The 17,065-nt window shown below is 37.7% G+C and overlaps 1 protein-coding gene and 2 non-coding genes across 3 annotated transcripts; 1 reads left to right on the top strand and 2 right to left on the bottom strand.

Annotated features, from left to right (window-relative positions):
- Positions 1 to 2,644: 2,644 nt before the first annotated feature.
- Trnaa-agc lies at positions 2,645 to 2,717 on the bottom strand. Its single transcript has one exon. It is a non-coding gene; the product is annotated as a tRNA-Ala (tRNA).
- An 8,111-nt stretch (positions 2,718 to 10,828) lies between these two features.
- LOC120782804 lies at positions 10,829 to 11,892 on the bottom strand. Its single transcript, XM_040115283.1, has 3 exons — positions 11,562 to 11,892; positions 11,396 to 11,500; positions 10,829 to 11,329 (listed from the first exon to the last, which is right to left on the bottom strand). The coding sequence occupies exons 1-3, from the start codon at positions 11,848 to 11,850 to the stop codon at positions 10,938 to 10,940; spliced, it is 786 nt and encodes a 261-aa protein (XP_039971217.1). The 5' UTR covers positions 11,851 to 11,892; the 3' UTR covers positions 10,829 to 10,937.
- Positions 11,893 to 15,375: 3,483 nt separating this feature from the next.
- Trnaa-agc lies at positions 15,376 to 15,448 on the top strand. The gene has a single exon. It is a non-coding gene; the product is annotated as a tRNA-Ala (tRNA).
- Positions 15,449 to 17,065: the final 1,617 nt, after the last annotated feature.

The following is a 17,065-nucleotide window of genomic DNA, read 5'->3' as shown; positions in this document are numbered from 1 at the left end:
AGCGTGTTAAATGCCACACACAAACGCACCACCGAGTGCGGTTGAGTATGGGAATTTAACTGTGCGTGTGAATTCTCGCACACACACACGTACACACCTACAAACACTTCTAGAAGCGCCTAGGCATGTGACTTGCTTGCGGTTTAGCTCCGTATCGGCCGAGTTGTGTCGGCAATATTTATGACCCGCCTGGGTACAGCAACACACCTGCCATCACACACCAATTTAAAGCCAACACTGAAGTAGGCGAAACGCTGGTGAACGTACGTGCGAGCGTGTGTGTGTGCGTGCGAGTGTGCGGGGCAGCGACAGTTGTATTTGCTAGTGGCGTGACCTGATATCGAATTACTTCAGTTTTAGTTTCCTTTCGCATTGGAAATTGACTACATGACTGCGCTATTAGCCGCAATACAAAATTCTAAAGGCACACACACACTCATACGTACACACGTCGATGTGCTTTTGTGCCTGTGTGCGTGATTGGGTAGCAAAATCAGAGGGCGTTTCTGGCCTATCGCCTCGCAACGCAAGTATTTTAGCGGCCGCACGCATACAAACCAACTGGTAGGCGCGCATAAACAATGCTCACATATGTACAATGTACATATACATAAGCAGTATACTTGTATATTCACTGATGATTTCTAATATTGTATGGCTCACGGAATCGGTTATGTTTATTTTATCAAGTAAGTAAATTGATTTGATTTCCGCCTAACAGGTGATTTCCGTAACACATTTTCGAAGTGATTGGCTTGGGTGTTGATGCGTGCATACATACATTTGTACATATGTGAGTATTAGTATGTTAGTGTTTGTGTAAATATTGACCTACTGTAAATATGCCTAACTTTATATGCTTGGCGCTTCTGAGTGCGGCGTTGAGATTGAATTTTTTATGCGGTGCTGAATTACTTATTGCCTCGCATTATTAATATATTAGTAGGCAGGGATTTGTTTTTGTTTTTTTAGATTATGTTCTGTTGATTGCAAAATGTGTGCAATGCATCGACACTCTGCTAGAAATAGACAAATTCATTACATAAATTGGTCTTACGTACCATGACAGTGAAATATATACTTTCTCTACTTCGTTAGAGTAAAGGCTGACATCAATGCGTTGGACGGGACAAGGACTAAGGCGAGTAGGTTCTTATGGCATTTACTAGAGTCGCCATATAAAGGATCGCAAATTCAGTGTGGGATTCGTGGTGGGAGAGGTTCCGTCGCCGAGTACTGCCATTCACCCCGGTGGATGAACGTCTAGCCACAATCCGCATCAAAGAGAAGCTTTCAACATATCGCTGATTTGCCTCCACGCCCCGACGGAAGAGAAGGACGCTGTGACCAAAGATGTCTTCTATGTGCGCTTGGAGCACATCTAAGAGAACTGTTCCGCCCTAATGTCAAAAACGTGCTTGGTAACTTTAACGCCAGGGTGGTCAAAGAAGGTATCTTTGGCACAACGGTCGGTAAATTCAGCCCCCAAGATGAAACATCCACAAATGGGTTGAGGCTGATCGACTTCGCCGGGGCCCGAAATATGGTTATTTGTAGTACTAGATTCCAGCATAGAAAATTAATCAAGCTACCTGGCTGTCTTCGGATCGAAAAGCCACCACCAGATCGATCGTGTTGTGATAGATTGAACACACGTCTTCAGTATTTTAGACGTACGTACGCTCCGAGGTCCCAGCATTGACTCGGACCACTATCTTGTTGCAGCGAAGATATGTACACGCCTCTGTGCGTCAAAAAACACATATCAACAAGCTCAAGGTAGGTTCGACGTCAAGAAGCTGCAAATCACAACAGACGACCGAAAAATTTTCTACTTGACTTGCACTCCTGCTCTCTGAGAGCACTCATCAGCAGCTCAGTATAAGGCAACTTAGGGACGGAAAAAGCAAAGAACAGCTGGTACGATGAGGAGTGACTCACCTCCCCGAGGTGATTTAATGACTGATGACTATTATGGAGTGAACACTTCTTCCAAATCTTGGAAAAGAACCGTGAAAGGAAGATCGATACACACCACCTCTTCGTCGATTTTAAAACCGCCTTCGTTCTTGCTCGACTCGCCCCGATAAAGCTGATTTTTTTTCAAAAAGATTACAGTAGACAGGTCTCTCATGCTTGATTCCGATCCCATATTCATGGAGTTTATGAGTTTGATATACAAACAAGTCAACAATCATCGGAATAAAGGGGAAAAAAGAGGCAAAACCAAAAACCTACGCCAAAGAGGTTCAAAAACAAAGGTGATGCTCATTTTTTTCTTAAATATTCGCGAATTGATGCATCATGAATTTGTTTCGAAGGGACAGTCGGTCAATAAGGATTCTATTTAGCCTTATTGAAGCATTTTCGTGAGAACATCCTTCAAAACCGGCTGTAATCATGGAAGAACAATTCGTGGATAATTCAATATATATCACAATGTATGCTGAAGGTAGACTTCTTATTATATAATCCTCAATTAAGACAAGGCGATAAGAAAATGACGTTAAGGAAATCAAATAACGGTCTCCTTAATATTATGATCAATAGGATAAGATTATCTGCTGGCTTATAACATAGAGCAAGGGCCTTTGGAAGAAATCTTTACTCAGGTCTAAAGGAACAAAATATTTTTCTACCTAATTGGAGATGCGGGGCATCGATCCCCGTACCTCTCACATGCTAAGCGAGCGCTCTACCATCTGAGCTACATCCCCTAGTTCAAGACTTTAGTTTTTAATAAACTATTTGTTTGTTCCCTTTTTATGGGTCAATAAATGCATTTTTTGCTTTTTTTACGAGTCTTGTTTTTAGCCAATATTCACGTTTTGGCTATGTGTTAATTAAAATGCAGTTACCGTTGCTGTAATCGAAGCGGATACAAGTATAACTGAAAGAGTACAGCGACATTTACCGATATTTTGGTTTAAATATTTTGATCACGAAGCATTTTTACGGACTAATGGTAAACCAATGAAAGCAGTACAATGAACACATTCTAACTATCTGTGATAAGACCACTCGTTTCGTTGAAACTACGAAAGGTAAAAATCATTTAAACAATTCCGAAAATTACTTTTGGTAATAGATGCAACTCTGCGCACTCGCAACACTCAATTCAAAGAAACGTGCACTTTAAGTCGTCTAATCTTCCGGTTCCATCATCAACCAATGAATTCTGTAGTTAAAGCTGAAATTTATTTGAAGGAAAACTGCTTAGCCTATTTAAACTAATTCTCAATTTTTATGAAATATTCGTTAATTAATAATCTTCATGATCTAGTATTACTTTCTTTCAGATTTCCTCATTTCACCACTTTCTTATCCGTTTTTAAAAGATCACCGCCATTTGGGTCGATATCATCGTAATCTTCCCATATATATTCGATAGTTGGTACACCAATCTCATTTATAGGATTCAGGAAATAATTGCAATCACAGTTATAAGGATGTTGCAAGTTGAAACTGTTATATGCAGGCGAATGCGGTGGCCAAGAGAAATGAGGATATCTGCGAAAAGGCGGCAGCATTTTCATTCGATTACGGCGTGACTTTAGCAATTTCCTCCTCAACTCTGGTAAATCTTCAATACTGACAGCTGATGCATCAGGTTTTGTTAGACTTTGTGCCACCTCCTTTAAAATTGCCGAATTCAATAATGCTTCACTGTGTGGAATGTCTTCACAGTCAAGTGTCTTAAGATTCGCTGAAGGACGTTGATGATTTTTGGGCTGCTGAGCTTTTAGACCACCGTTTGGCATTCCATTGGCTCGCTCTGATACCGATTCGAATTCTATGCCGGAATTAGAGAGCGGTAACGTTGGGTGAAGCTCTGTAATATAATAAAAAATAATATTTTGTACAACAAATAATCGTATACTGCAAAGGAACTTTAAAGAACTGAATAAGTTTTGTTATGTTTTGCCGTAATCAAATTTGCCGCAAAGAACGTAAAAAAATGTTTTGCACGAAAAATAAATTGTATGTAAATTTGGCATGGAATGACCGATATTCATATATAAATGATCCGCGTTATGATCTAAGTCAATTTAGCCATGTCCGTCTGTCAGCCCGTTCATCCGCACAAGTCCCTCAGTTTTTGAGATATCGATTTGTTGGAACGACCGATATAGAACCTCTATAGCATATAACTGTCAAACAAACCGATCGAAATCAAGAACTTGTATGGAAAGCCTTTTCATTTGACAAAATATCTTTACGAAATTTGATGGGTTACTGCCTCAGGCAATGATCTTCCGGTCTTAGACCAAGTATTCAGTAGATAGCCAAAGAACGAACGTTTGACCAAATACCAAAAGCTCCGTGAGGGTCGGGAAGGACCTTCCCGAACCGTTCGATGCCATACGAGGTTTCAGATAAGGCGACTCCCTATCGTGCAACATCTTCAATCTACTGCTGGATAAAACAATTAGAGCTGCAGAGCTTAAGTGAGCTAAAAGATTGTATAACTGCTGACGTACGCCGATGACATCGATATCATTGGCCATAAAAACCGCGCCATTACTTCTTCTTTCTCCGGGTTGGACAAAAAAGCGATGTAAATGGATCTGCTAGTGAATGAGAAATGAGACTAAATATCTCCTGTCTTCAATTAAACAGTCGACGCACTCACGACTTGACTCCCACGTCCCACTGTTGACAGTCGTAACTTCGAAGTCGTACATAATTTTGTCTATCTTGAACGCAGTATTAACACCAACAGCAATGTCAGCCTCGAAATCCAACGAAGAATAACTCTTGCCAACAGGTGTAACTTCAGATTGTGTAGGTAATTGAGAAGTAAAGTCGTCTTTCGACGAACAAAGTCTAAACTCGATAAGTCCCTCATATCACATAAAGCGCTTAATGTACGAAATATCAATTATCAGATAGGTGGGGCTGTGGTCAAATGTTTCCATAAATCTATTTGAACTTAAACTAAGCTTTTATATACTATTATATTTGTATATGCATGGTAGCTTACTTGATAATAGATCCTTTAATCCCTCCTTAAAACGTTTCCGCGCTTCCGGATCATTATTTCTTGCAGGAGTAATTTTCGATTCTAAAAAATTAATTAATAACGGGTTTCAAAACAAAGTTAGCGTTTCACTCACTTTCTTGCTGCTTAACTCCATCACGCACTTTCACATCCGACTGTACCGCCAACAACATGCGATGCTTATGATCGTAAACTTTTCCGTTATGTTCGCTTTCCGATTCATGCACAACCTCGGTGTTATTAGGCAAAGACGGCAATAATGGCAAAACGAAATTTGTTTCATTGGACTGCGAATCTGATTGGGGACTTCTCTTTACTGGTCTTGCGAGATTCTTCACTGCTGGTGCGACGGTAGTAGCAGCAACGGGCTGCCACTTGGCTGGCTGTTGTAATCTTGGAACACCAAAATTCGTGCGCACACAAAGGCAACACAAAACGAAGACAAATTGAATCACTTTCATGCTGATGATTTATATCGCGAAGACTTCTTATATTTTCTAACAACAATTCACACACGAATTAACAATTACAGTTAGCTGCTGGCGCTTTGCTGACAATGTGACAATTGGCGTCTTGACTCTGCTATTTATGACGAACTATGAAAATTGTATACGTGATATGTTGGCGATTTTCTAAACTAAAGTTTTTCCTATGCAAAATGAGATGCTGATTAACAGTTAAGTCAATGGCCGGAATGGGTTTCTTTACTGCTTGCAGATAGTTCTTTCCATCTTTGCTCTTATGTAAAAACCGAAATTATAATTGAAAGGTTATCATAATGTCTTCTAACCACCTACAAGTTGGGCAAACGCTTGACAGAGAGAAGTTAACTGTTGAAGAACACTGTTAACTCATGTACTCACCTTGGAAATGAGTAATCTCAAGTTTTCCCTTTTATTTACTTCCTTATATTTTTGGTACGTTTATAATAAATATTTTATATAATTTTTTGTAGACATAAGAATGTACTGATATATAATATATATATAATAATGTATGTATTTATGTATTATTTATATATTTGTGTGTAATATCATATATATTTTTATATATGAGTGATATATCTAACTTTAAAATGCGCTGCACTGTTGGCACTATTTTAAACAAAAACTTCAAATTTAATGAAGAATTATTGTCATTCGAAAGAATATTCTTTGACATTTATTTTTTTAAGGTAATTAGGTAAATGTAAGCCGCGGCTACGTCTCAGTTGGTCCATACGATGAGTTCAATTTACGATTACTCTTTCGAAAGTTTCGACTGGTAACTGGCGAACTACACGCATGATGTTTTGCTCCCAGGTCTGAATCGAAGCGGGATTGTCCGTGTAGACTTTAGACAGAATATATCCCCACAGAAAAAAGTCTAACAGTGCAATATCATGGGATATTGGTGTCGAATTGACCGTTCCAAAGCGTGAAATTATCTCAATAAATCCATTGATTGATGCAAAGTGTGGGAAGTCGCCCCGTCTTGTGGAAACCAAAGGTCGCCGAAATCACGAGCCTCAATTTCAGGCATGAAATTGTCGGTTATTATGGCACGATAACGGTCGCCATCGACAGTTACTTTCTCACAGGCCTCATTTTTGAAAAAATATGGACCGATGATTCACCGGCCTACAACCCACACCAAACGGTTTTTTTTTTCTGAATGAAATTTCCATATATTTCTCTTCGTCCCAAATGCGGCAATTTTGTTTGTTGTCATACCCACTGATCCAGGAGTTGGCCTCATCGCTGAACAAAGTCTTTCCATGATGAAATGCCAAACAATGCTGAACAAAAATAGTATGACAGCTTGACACGAAAAATTGAAAAAGGTACCTTTACTTGGAGCACTCCTTACATAGCCGAGTAGTTTCTTTTATTTGCTTGGATCCATCAAAGGGACACATTTTGTATTATTAACCAACGAAACTGGTGGGAAGACATACTATCCATTTCGATCCAATACTTTTTGCCATCTTTCGGGCAATAGATTGATTCCAGGCTCGAAATAGTCCGACGGTGCCAAATCTGGAGTATATGGTGGGTGTGGTACCATATCCCATTTAAGCTGCAAAAGCTTTTGGCGATCAGGTCTCGCATTATCCTAGTGGAACCTTACACCTTTTCTATGGATCAATTTTAGCCTCTTCTGTTTTAGTGTCAATTTGTCCAGCTGACCACAATACACTTGAGAATTAATTGTGGTGTTGTCAGGCATAAGCTTTAAATAAAGCCTTTCAAACAGACAACATAATCATTTTTTCGTGAAATTGCCGAAACGAAATTTTTCAAACCAACTTTGGCATTAGCGTTCAGTCAAGACACGGTCTTCTCCGTACGCAATACATAATTTTCGCCTTGCTTGAACTGCTTTTTTCTCATTTTGGTAGTAAAACAGTAAAATATGGTGAAAGTGCAGTTTTCGATCTTCCATCTTCGGTAAGAAAATTAAAAAACAAGTCTTATCAATCAGCTAATATCAGCTGTTCAGAGTAAAACACTGAATTGTGAAAATGGCTGCGAAAAAATTCAATAAACTCAGCTGCTGACATCACACTAAATTACCTAGCGAACGACCCGATACATTCGAAGGTCGAAAATAATTTCAGAAATATTTGTTTTTTGCATTGATAATCAGCAGATTTTCAGCCGACTTTTACTGACTATATACTATGTTGATAATCATTTCCTCAAGTTTTTAGTCGTAGCGTTCCAATCTCCAAATTACGCCAAGCTTTTCTTCGGACTAAAATTATTTTACATTTTTACAAAATTTTGATTGATGTATTAGAACTTCATTCTCTTATTTTATTTACTTACTAATTTTTTTAAACCCTGGAAAATAAGTATTATTCTAAACTCGATGTCGAATAAAGACATTCCTACACAATCATGGACTTCATAAGACTTCAATAGAAAAGTTCCCGGTTAGTAAAGGACATTTTTATGGCAAAATTTTTTTTATATTCAACATTGTTCCCTTCAAGAGTTATACACGGATTATATCCACCGTCCATCTTTTCGATATCATTTTTTTAGTACGATTTGTCCTTTGCTTCAAAATACGCCTCAGTTTTGACGATAACCCCTTCTTTCAACGAAAATTTCTTCCCATCAAGCATTTTTTTGAGATTGGAGAAAAATAAATAGTCGCTGGGGGCCAGATCTGGAGTATACATTAGATGCGGAAGCAATTCCAAGCCAATTCATGGACTTTTGCCAACGTTTTCATTGACCTGTGTCAAGATGCATTGTCTTGGTAAAACAGCACTTCCTTTTTCTTTTAATGCGGTCGTTTTTAGCGATTTCGTCCTTTAAACGTACAAATAACGCTATGTAATAATCGCTGTTGATGGCCCTTCCTTTTTGAAGATAATAAAAAATTAATTCATTCGCATACTAAAATACAGACGCCATAACCTTGCCAACCGATGTTACGTTTTTCTACGCTTGGGAGCGGGTTCATCGTGTGCAGTCCACTCGGATGACAGTCGATTGGACATTGGAGTGAAATGATGGAGCCATGTTTTATCCGTTGTTACATATCGACGCAAAAACTCGGGCTTAACATCTGCAAACGCTGCTCCGAATCATCAACACGTCGTTGTTTTTGATCAAAAGTGAGCCCGCGCGGCACCCACTTTGCACAGAGCTTTCTCATACCCAAATATTCGAGAATGATATGATGTACCAATGCTGTTGAGTGCCTAATATCTCGAACAACTTCACTTAACGGTCATCGAAAATGATTCATCGGTATTCATTTTACCACGTCAAAACTTAGCATACCAATCTTTGATGACAGTGTCCGCAAACTCATCCGATGCATCGAAACTAAGCAAATCTGTATAGTATGTATAAATGATCAGCATGATGAGGGGAGTCGCTTTAGCTGCTATACTTATATATGAACTAGCGCCTCAGTTTTTTAGATATCGATCTGAAAGCGAGCTATCTTTTCTCCCCAAGAAGTTGCTCATTTGTCGGAACCGCCAATATCGGAATACTATAGCGTATGGCTGCCATACAAACTGAACAATCGTAATCAAATTCTAGTATTATTTTGGAATATGTGGATTTGTGAAAGGTTTTATAACTTTATACATATTTATCTACATATATATGTATATTAGAGTGATTAAAAAAAAAAAAATTTTTTTTTCGTTTGGTACTCGGAAAAATAGGTTCCTAGACAACTCTAAGAAAGCCACTCCAAACATGACCTTTTAATTGTAAAGGGAAGGTCCTCCTAAATACAGCTTTCTATTTTTTCTTATTATCTTGTTCCTTAGATTTTGTAGGAAATTGAATGCTCTACAAAAAAGGTCTATTATGATTTTTTCGTAAACCCAAACGTATAAAAGATATTAACAGTTAAACTTTGATTATTTTTGGGAAATTTTGTATTTCTTATGAATTTTATAACTCATTGAAAAAAAATTATTATAAATTGCAAGTAAGTCACCAAAGGATGCAACATGGCGGTTATTGGTCTTGAACGATACGGTCGAACTGCAATAAAGCGCTTTGTAGGATATTTACTTTTGCAATTCATGAACGTTTTCCGACTGTTGTGCGTCTCGCAGTTAATTTGGAGAATGGCCAAAGAGTGTACTTCAACCCAGAGAATATAGTGCAGCCAGTGGAAACACCGCCAGCAACAAAATTACGCAGACAGGAAGGCCAACCAGTAGATTGACATCCAGGTGTGTGTGTGAAAAACTACCTTCGGTTCCTATTGGATACCATTGCGTACTGTAAATGGTACGGTGTGTACAATTTTTTCAGAAGCAAGCCAGCAAAATATGTACGATGCGGTGCAAATGAAGTTCGCACACTTTTCGGGAAGATCATTTCGACATATCAACCTTCAAATCCGCTTCAATTATGGTATACGAACAAAAATTACATGATCGAAGACATTTTATATCGTATTCGCTAAGAATTGGAAATGTGTCAATTCTGGTTGATACTTCCGGTGGTTTAATATCAATTCCATCTGCCGTTTATCAGTTCATGAAAGATGAACTCATAAAGAATATTCGGACATTGGCCAAATTATCGTGACTACGATTTCTTGAGTGCACGCACAATATTAGCTGCCAAAAATACCGATGTTGTTGACTTAAACTGGAAGATTTAAAGTCAAATTCCGGGAGACTTGCGCTCATAAAAATCGATCGATCGTCTTGATAATGAGACGAAGCAGCGAATTATCAAGTGGAATTTCTAAGTGCTTTGGAGAGGCTTGGTATGACACCGCATTATTTGCGTCTCAAAGTTGGATCTGTCGTTATTATGTTTGCAATCTTCAAGCACCGAAACTGAGTAATGCAACCCGACTAATTGTAACGTAGCTATCGTATAGAATGGGGCAGAATGCTTGACTCTACGAATTCCTCTGAGCTCCAACGATTTGCCATTTCGGTTCAAACCTTTTCAGTTTTCAAAGAGTTCTACAATTTTCCATATCAGTTCCAACGCATTCCGTTTCCAGTGAAAATTGCATTTGAGATGAGAATCAATAGGACACAAGGATAGTCGCTAGAAGTGTGTGGCATAAATTTGGAAATGCTATGTTTTTTACACGGCCGGATATAGTACGTGGCGTGCTCACGAGTTGGAAAACCATCTTCTCTGTACATTTACGCACCGAAACAGAAACCAAAAAATATTGTTTATCAAGCTTCGTTACATTGAAAAAATTTGGAAAAATCGAAAATAAATGATTTTCAACACAATATAAATTCAACTTTCTTTTAATTCAAAACATAATTTCAGGCAGGACAACGGCTGCCGGGTCAGCTAGTTTAAAATAATTAAAAACAATTATATGAAATTTTTATATGTACATTCTATATCTATTATATCTGTTTTTATATGATACTCGTACATACAATTAGCAGGGTATCAAGCTAGAGTTAATATTATACAGTTTATATCCATTAATTTTCTTCAGAGCTAAAATTCGACCAATCATTATCAAATTCTGAGTCATGCGCATAGTCTAAGTGCCGAAAGTGACTCAAAGAAAGCGGAAACTGTTGAGATTTTTTAGCCGAACCTGTTCTCTGCTTCGATCGTTGACGCTGTCGTTTATTTTTTGACAAACGCGTTCGTGAATACCCCATATTACTTTTAACTAATTCGGTAAGTTGCCGCTTTTGGTTGTCAGGTAAAGTTTCCATTAAAACTATGCGTTCATCTTCGATGTCCTCGCATAAAATCGGTTCGATATAAGTAATCGGCTTACGCTGCTCCTTGCGTATGAGCCATGGAAATGTGGGTGGCACAAATTGAGGCACAATATTCACACATTTTTTAGTGGGTTGGAGCTCTGTTGGGATTTCGGAAATATTTAAACTCAGAATTGTTTCAAAATGAATCGGTTAGAAGTACTTACTCTTCAAAATTTCCTTGAGCATCGTTGCATCAATCGTTAATGTGCCGTTTGAAGACTTATTATCCGCATTATTTGAAATAGTTGAGGATTGCTCTATATCAAAAGCTTTTTCGCAAAGTTTTAAGATTTTTGTTTTTATAATTTAGAAAAAATAACAACCACTTACCTTGTTGTGGATCTTTAACATGGCGTACATTCACATCCGAAAGGACCACCAGCAGTATCTTATGCTTCTGATCATAGATGCTGGTGATATTGCTTTTGGAGGCGGTGTTGTTTACTGTTGCATTGTTGACCACTGCCACTGAGGGCGTTGTGCTCACAGTTGGCGCTAATGTTGTTGTAGATGTACTTGTGCCACCCTCATCTGTGGAAGGTCCAAGCCTCTTCCTACTTGCAACAACAAAGCTCCCGTAGAGACAAAAACAGCCAAATAAAACAAAAATTGCTTTCATGTCGGTTCAAAAAACTGAATGGTGGTTATAAAATATGGGAATAGAATTAGAAACGCCTCACTTTAATGTTGCAACAAATGATTCTTTCAATTAAATTGCAATTTGTTGTTCACACTTTGGCTATTTATAATTTATTTTCGGTTTCTAATACGTGATTTGTTTGTGATTTGAGAAAATGTGCTATTATGTAAACCAGCGTCTTGATAATTGCGCTGTCAATGGCCTGAATGGTGTGGGTAAGAGCTCGTTTTTGTTGCAATCTTTTACTTTTTTTTTACTTTTATTATTTTTATATTATGAAACAAAGTGGTAAAAAAAATCTTTATATACATATGTATGTATATAGAAATATAGTCAATTGCACTCATATCATGTAATATGTATAAACAGTGGTACTCACACCATAAGGTTTCTGTCACACACTGTCTATCAAACTGTTGGCTCGGAAGCTTTGAAAGCTTTTATAAAGAGCGAGACAAAGCTTTCAAAATTTTTCAACCCATCGAACAATTAAATGAAACGATAGTTAATTAAAATGTAGCAAAATGCTATATAACCAAAATATACATATGTAATAGCGTAAGAGGATTTCAATATGTATGTATATTTGAGAATAAATAATCATAACATAAGTTATTTTCTAGAAGACTGCCAATTTACTTGTTCATTTGGGTTTCACAGAAATTACAATTAAAAGAAAGTAAGGAAGAGCTAAGTGTCACCGAACATTTTATACTCTCGCATGATAAAGTGATAATCGAGATTTCATTATCCGTCATTTACATATTTTTTTATTTTGCTGTAAAATTAATTAGACTAGTAGTTCCTGAGATATGGTTTTTGGTCCATAAGTGGGCGACGCCACGCCTATTTTAAATTAAAAAAAAAGCCTCGGTGCAGCTTCCTTCTGCCATTTCTTCCGTAAAATTTAGTGTTTCTGACGTTTTTTGTTAGTCGGTTAACGCACTTTTAGTGATTTTCAACATAACCTTTGTATGGGAAGTGGGCGTCGTAATTATCCGATTTCTTCCATTTTTGAACTGTATATGGAAATACCTGAAGGAAACGACTCTATAGAGTTTGGTTGACATAGCTATAGTAGTTTCCGAGATATGTAGAAAAAACTTAGTAGGGGCGGGGCCACGCCCACTTTTCCAACACAATTACGTCCAAATATGCCCCTCCCTAATGCGATCCTTTGTGCCAAATTTCACTTTAATATCTTTATTTATGGCTTAGTTATGACACTTTATAGGTTTTCGGTTTCCGCCATTTTGTGGGCGTGGCAGTGGGCCGATTTTGCCCATATTCGAACTTAACCTTCTTATGGAGCCAAGGAATACGTGTACAAAGTTACATCATGGTATCTCAATTTTTACTCAAGTTACAGCTTGCACGGACGGACAGGCGGACGGACGGACAGACAAACATCCGGATCTCAACTCTACTCGTCACCCTGATCACTTTGGTTTATATAACCCTATATCTGACTCTTTTAGTTTTAGGACTTACAAACAACCGTTATGTGAACAAAACTATAAAAATATAGGTCTAAATTTGGTTCTTTAGAAACTGAACTGGCATTTTTCAAACAACATTAGTAAGACTTTTTTTATAATTTTAAAATTCTCAATTTATTCTTCAAAATCTATGTCGTTCCCCTCAAACAAATCTCCCTTGGCCCCATAGCGTTTAATGTTTTCAATTGACTCAAAACGGTTTCCCCGGACTGGTCATTTGAGTTTCCTGAATAGCCAGAAGTCACACGGAGCTAAATCAGGCAAATACGAAATAACCCATATAACGGTACTATTCAAAACTACTAAAAGCGTAAAAAATCAGTAACTAAAATTACGCCAGAGGCATTCAACTTTACTTCCGAGACGGTATCAGAAGCCTTTATAGGAGCCGGCTTGGAAAATGGACGATGGTCGTGGCACCGTCCACTTTATGGCGAAATGACATATCTCAGGACCCGACCGACCAATTTCGACTAAACTTAGTACGTGGAATTTTTATCAAATTCTATATCACAATTGGACAGAATCCTTTCCTGACAATAGTATTTCTGTTTATCAAAAATGGGTTCAGTAGTTTCCTGTGACCCCATATACCTAATATAAAGATTTTCGAACTTTCAGGTGACTTTATACCGCATATATTGGCCAATAGTCTTTTCTTACTTGTTACGAATAGCTTCGCGCCAATGATGCATAACATTCAAATAGGTTTCCTTATTGACAGTTTGGTCAGTCGAAAGGCATTCGGAGGATACCGCCTGGATTATGAATTTTCTTGCTTTGACGTGGTTTTTCGGCTTCAGCTAACTTTTGCCATGATATTCGGCCGTTTAATCGACCTTTTCTGGCTCTTAGGTATAGATCCAAGATTCATCGGCAGAAATAATACGTTTCATAACATCCTATTAGTCGGAAAGCATTGTTTCACAGACATTAACGCGACGCTGTTTTTCGAAACAATTGAGTGATTTTGAAACGAATTGTGCTTTCAATATTTTTAGGCCCAAATAATCTTTCGAAATATTTTTCACTGATCCACTGATTCCAACGATGCAAGTAAGATCTTTGACTGCTAATCGTCGATTCTGAAGCACCAATTTTTTTATTTTGTTGATTCCCCAAGATGAGGATCACGCTTGCACTGTTACAGAAGTCCTTTAGGATACTAAGCTCATCTCATCTTGTTTTGATATCGTAAAGATCGCAAAGATTTTTAACCATATCGCCGGAATGATGAAATAACATATAAAAGAAGAACGTAAGGTCCAACCATCTATTAATAACTGCTTTAATTTGCAAGTTCATCAGCTTTTCATTGACTTGCAGTTCCGCTGTAAGCAAGCACCATCCAGTAACCTTTTGCAATTAAAGGTGAGACTAGCCAAAGTTAGTGAGCTCAAAACTAATATTCATCACCGAACTGCTATCGGCGTCGGTAGTCCTTATGTTTCCGAAAAATGCAACCGTGTGACATAGTAGAATGATTACACATTAACCGTAGGAGTTTGTGGGATTATCTTTTGGTTAATTGAGCAGAGTACACCTACATAAGTTCCAATCGGCAGGTATGCTGTCTGTATAAGAGCTGATCATTTTTTGACCCAATCGTCACCATATTTTATATCACATACAGATATTACTCGTATATACTCGTATCGTATCAGCAATATTATATACTCGTATATAGATACTCACCTTTTTGATTTGCCACCTATAAGTAATTCAGCAATTCAAATACTACCGCGTGTAAAATACATATAGAGTAATGTATGTATGTGTTAGTGTATTTGGCCAATATTTTTACGAATAGACTTATTAAAACAAATCACTCTAATCAATTGTTGTCAGCATTAAAAACTCGAACATGTCGCGCATAAATAATCAGTTTCGCATTCCGTCAACAATATTTGGCCCAAACAAATCCCTACATACTACACACTTACACATACGTATTTTACAAAGGTGATATGGTCAAACAATAACCATAAAAAGTGTATTTTTGTATGGGGATGTAGCTCAGATGGTAGAGCGCTCGCTTAGCATGTGAGAGGTACGGGGATCGATGCCCCGCATCTCCAATTATAACTAATTTTATAGTTTTGTTATAATATTTAGATGTTTTAGATCCAAAAATCCTTTAAAGGATAAAGGATATGCTTTTGTGTGTTCGTGACCTTCGATATATAAAAGGTTGAATTTTCATAGATATTAAATATGTTTTAAGCACAATAACCCTCATTATATCTAAGATTTTTAACATATATATATTTTTTTTTATTTTTAATATACTTTAGAGCCCTTAAAGTAGGACAACAATTTTAGGGTTGGTTGTACAGAAATTTTACTTCTTCATGATTATCTCTGTAATTACTGATGCGAAGCTAATTGAAGCCAACTTAACGTGGATCTTCCAAAAGAGCCAAGGCCTACCTTTGCACTCGATAACTCTATAACAATTGACACTTTTGTTATGGATTTAACGTAATTTGCGCACGCAAAACACGGGGCTACAAAAGGCAGTTGTACAACACACAGGTAAAACAACGATATGGTTTTTGGTCCATAAGTGGGCGACGCCACGCCCATTTTCAATTTTTAAAAAAAGCCTGGGTGCAGCTTCCTTCTGCCATTTCTTCCGTAAAATTTAGTGTTTCTAACGTTTTTTGTTAGTCGGTTAACGCACTTTTAGTGATTTTCAACATAACCTTTGTATGGGAGGTGGGCGAGGTTATTATCCGATTTCTTCCATTTTTGAACTGTATATGGAAATGCCTCAAGGAAACGACTCTATCGAATTTGGTTGACATAGCTATAGTAGTTTCCGAGATATATACAAACAACTTAGTAGGGGGCGGGGCCACGCCAACTTTTCCAAAAAAATTGCGACCAAATATGCCCCTCCCTATTGCGATCCTTTGTGCCAAATTTCACTTTAATATCTTTATTTATGGCTTAGTTATGACACTTTATAGGTTTTAGGTTTCCGCCATTTTGTGGGCGTGGCAGTGGGCTGATTTTGCCCATCTTCGAACTTAACCTTCTTATGGAGCCAAGAAATACATGTACCAAGTTTCATCATGATATCTCAATTTTTACTCAAGTTACAGCTTGCGCGGACGGACGGACAGACGGACGGACGGACAGACGGACGGACGGACAGACGGATGGACGGACAGACAGACATCCGGATTTCAACTCTACTCGTCACTCTGATCACTTTGGTATATATAACCCTATATCTGACTCTTTTAGTTTTAGGACTTACAAACAACCGTTATGTGAACAAAACTATAATACTCTCCTTAGCAACTTTGTTGCGAGAGTATAAAAACGTTAACTACGGCTGCACCGAAGCTAAAATATCCTCCACAGGTTCAAATTTTCCTAATAAGAACTTGATTTTGATCGATAATTTTGTATGGCAGCGTTATGGTACGTTATAGAGTTTCGATCTAAAAGCTTTTTTTGGATATTGTAGCGCTGCCTTAGATAATAATCTCTAAATCTCTTGAGAAATAATAAAGTTTTCCACACAAATACTTGAGTTTGATCCGTCAGTTTGTATGGATGCTATATGTTACAGTTATTCGATCGGAACAATTTGTACGGATATTGTAATGCCATCTAATATTCTCTGGCAAGTTTTATGAAGATACCTTCACAAATGAAAAAGGTTTCCTCACAAGCACTTGATT

Source organism: Bactrocera tryoni, chromosome 1 (assembly GCF_016617805.1).
Source record: "Bactrocera tryoni isolate S06 chromosome 1, CSIRO_BtryS06_freeze2, whole genome shotgun sequence".
NCBI classification, from domain to species: domain Eukaryota; kingdom Metazoa; phylum Arthropoda; class Insecta; order Diptera; family Tephritidae; genus Bactrocera; species Bactrocera tryoni.
The sequence above is the reverse complement of the archived record's forward strand: the minus strand, read 5'-3'. Positions and strand labels throughout refer to the sequence as shown.

Excerpts from the sequence above, each read along its gene's own strand:
- LOC120782804 (XM_040115283.1), bottom strand. The coding sequence starts at position 11,850 with ATGAAAGCAATTTTTGTTTTATTTGGCTGTTTTTGTCTCTACGGGAGC. Across the intron at positions 11,501-11,561 it reads TGTTAAAGATCCACAACAAG|CTTTTGATATAGAGCAATCC; the intron begins GTAAGTGGTTGT and ends TTTGCGAAAAAG. Across the intron at positions 11,330-11,395 it reads GCTCAAGGAAATTTTGAAGA|AGCTCCAACCCACTAAAAAA; the intron begins GTAAGTACTTCT and ends AAATCCCAACAG.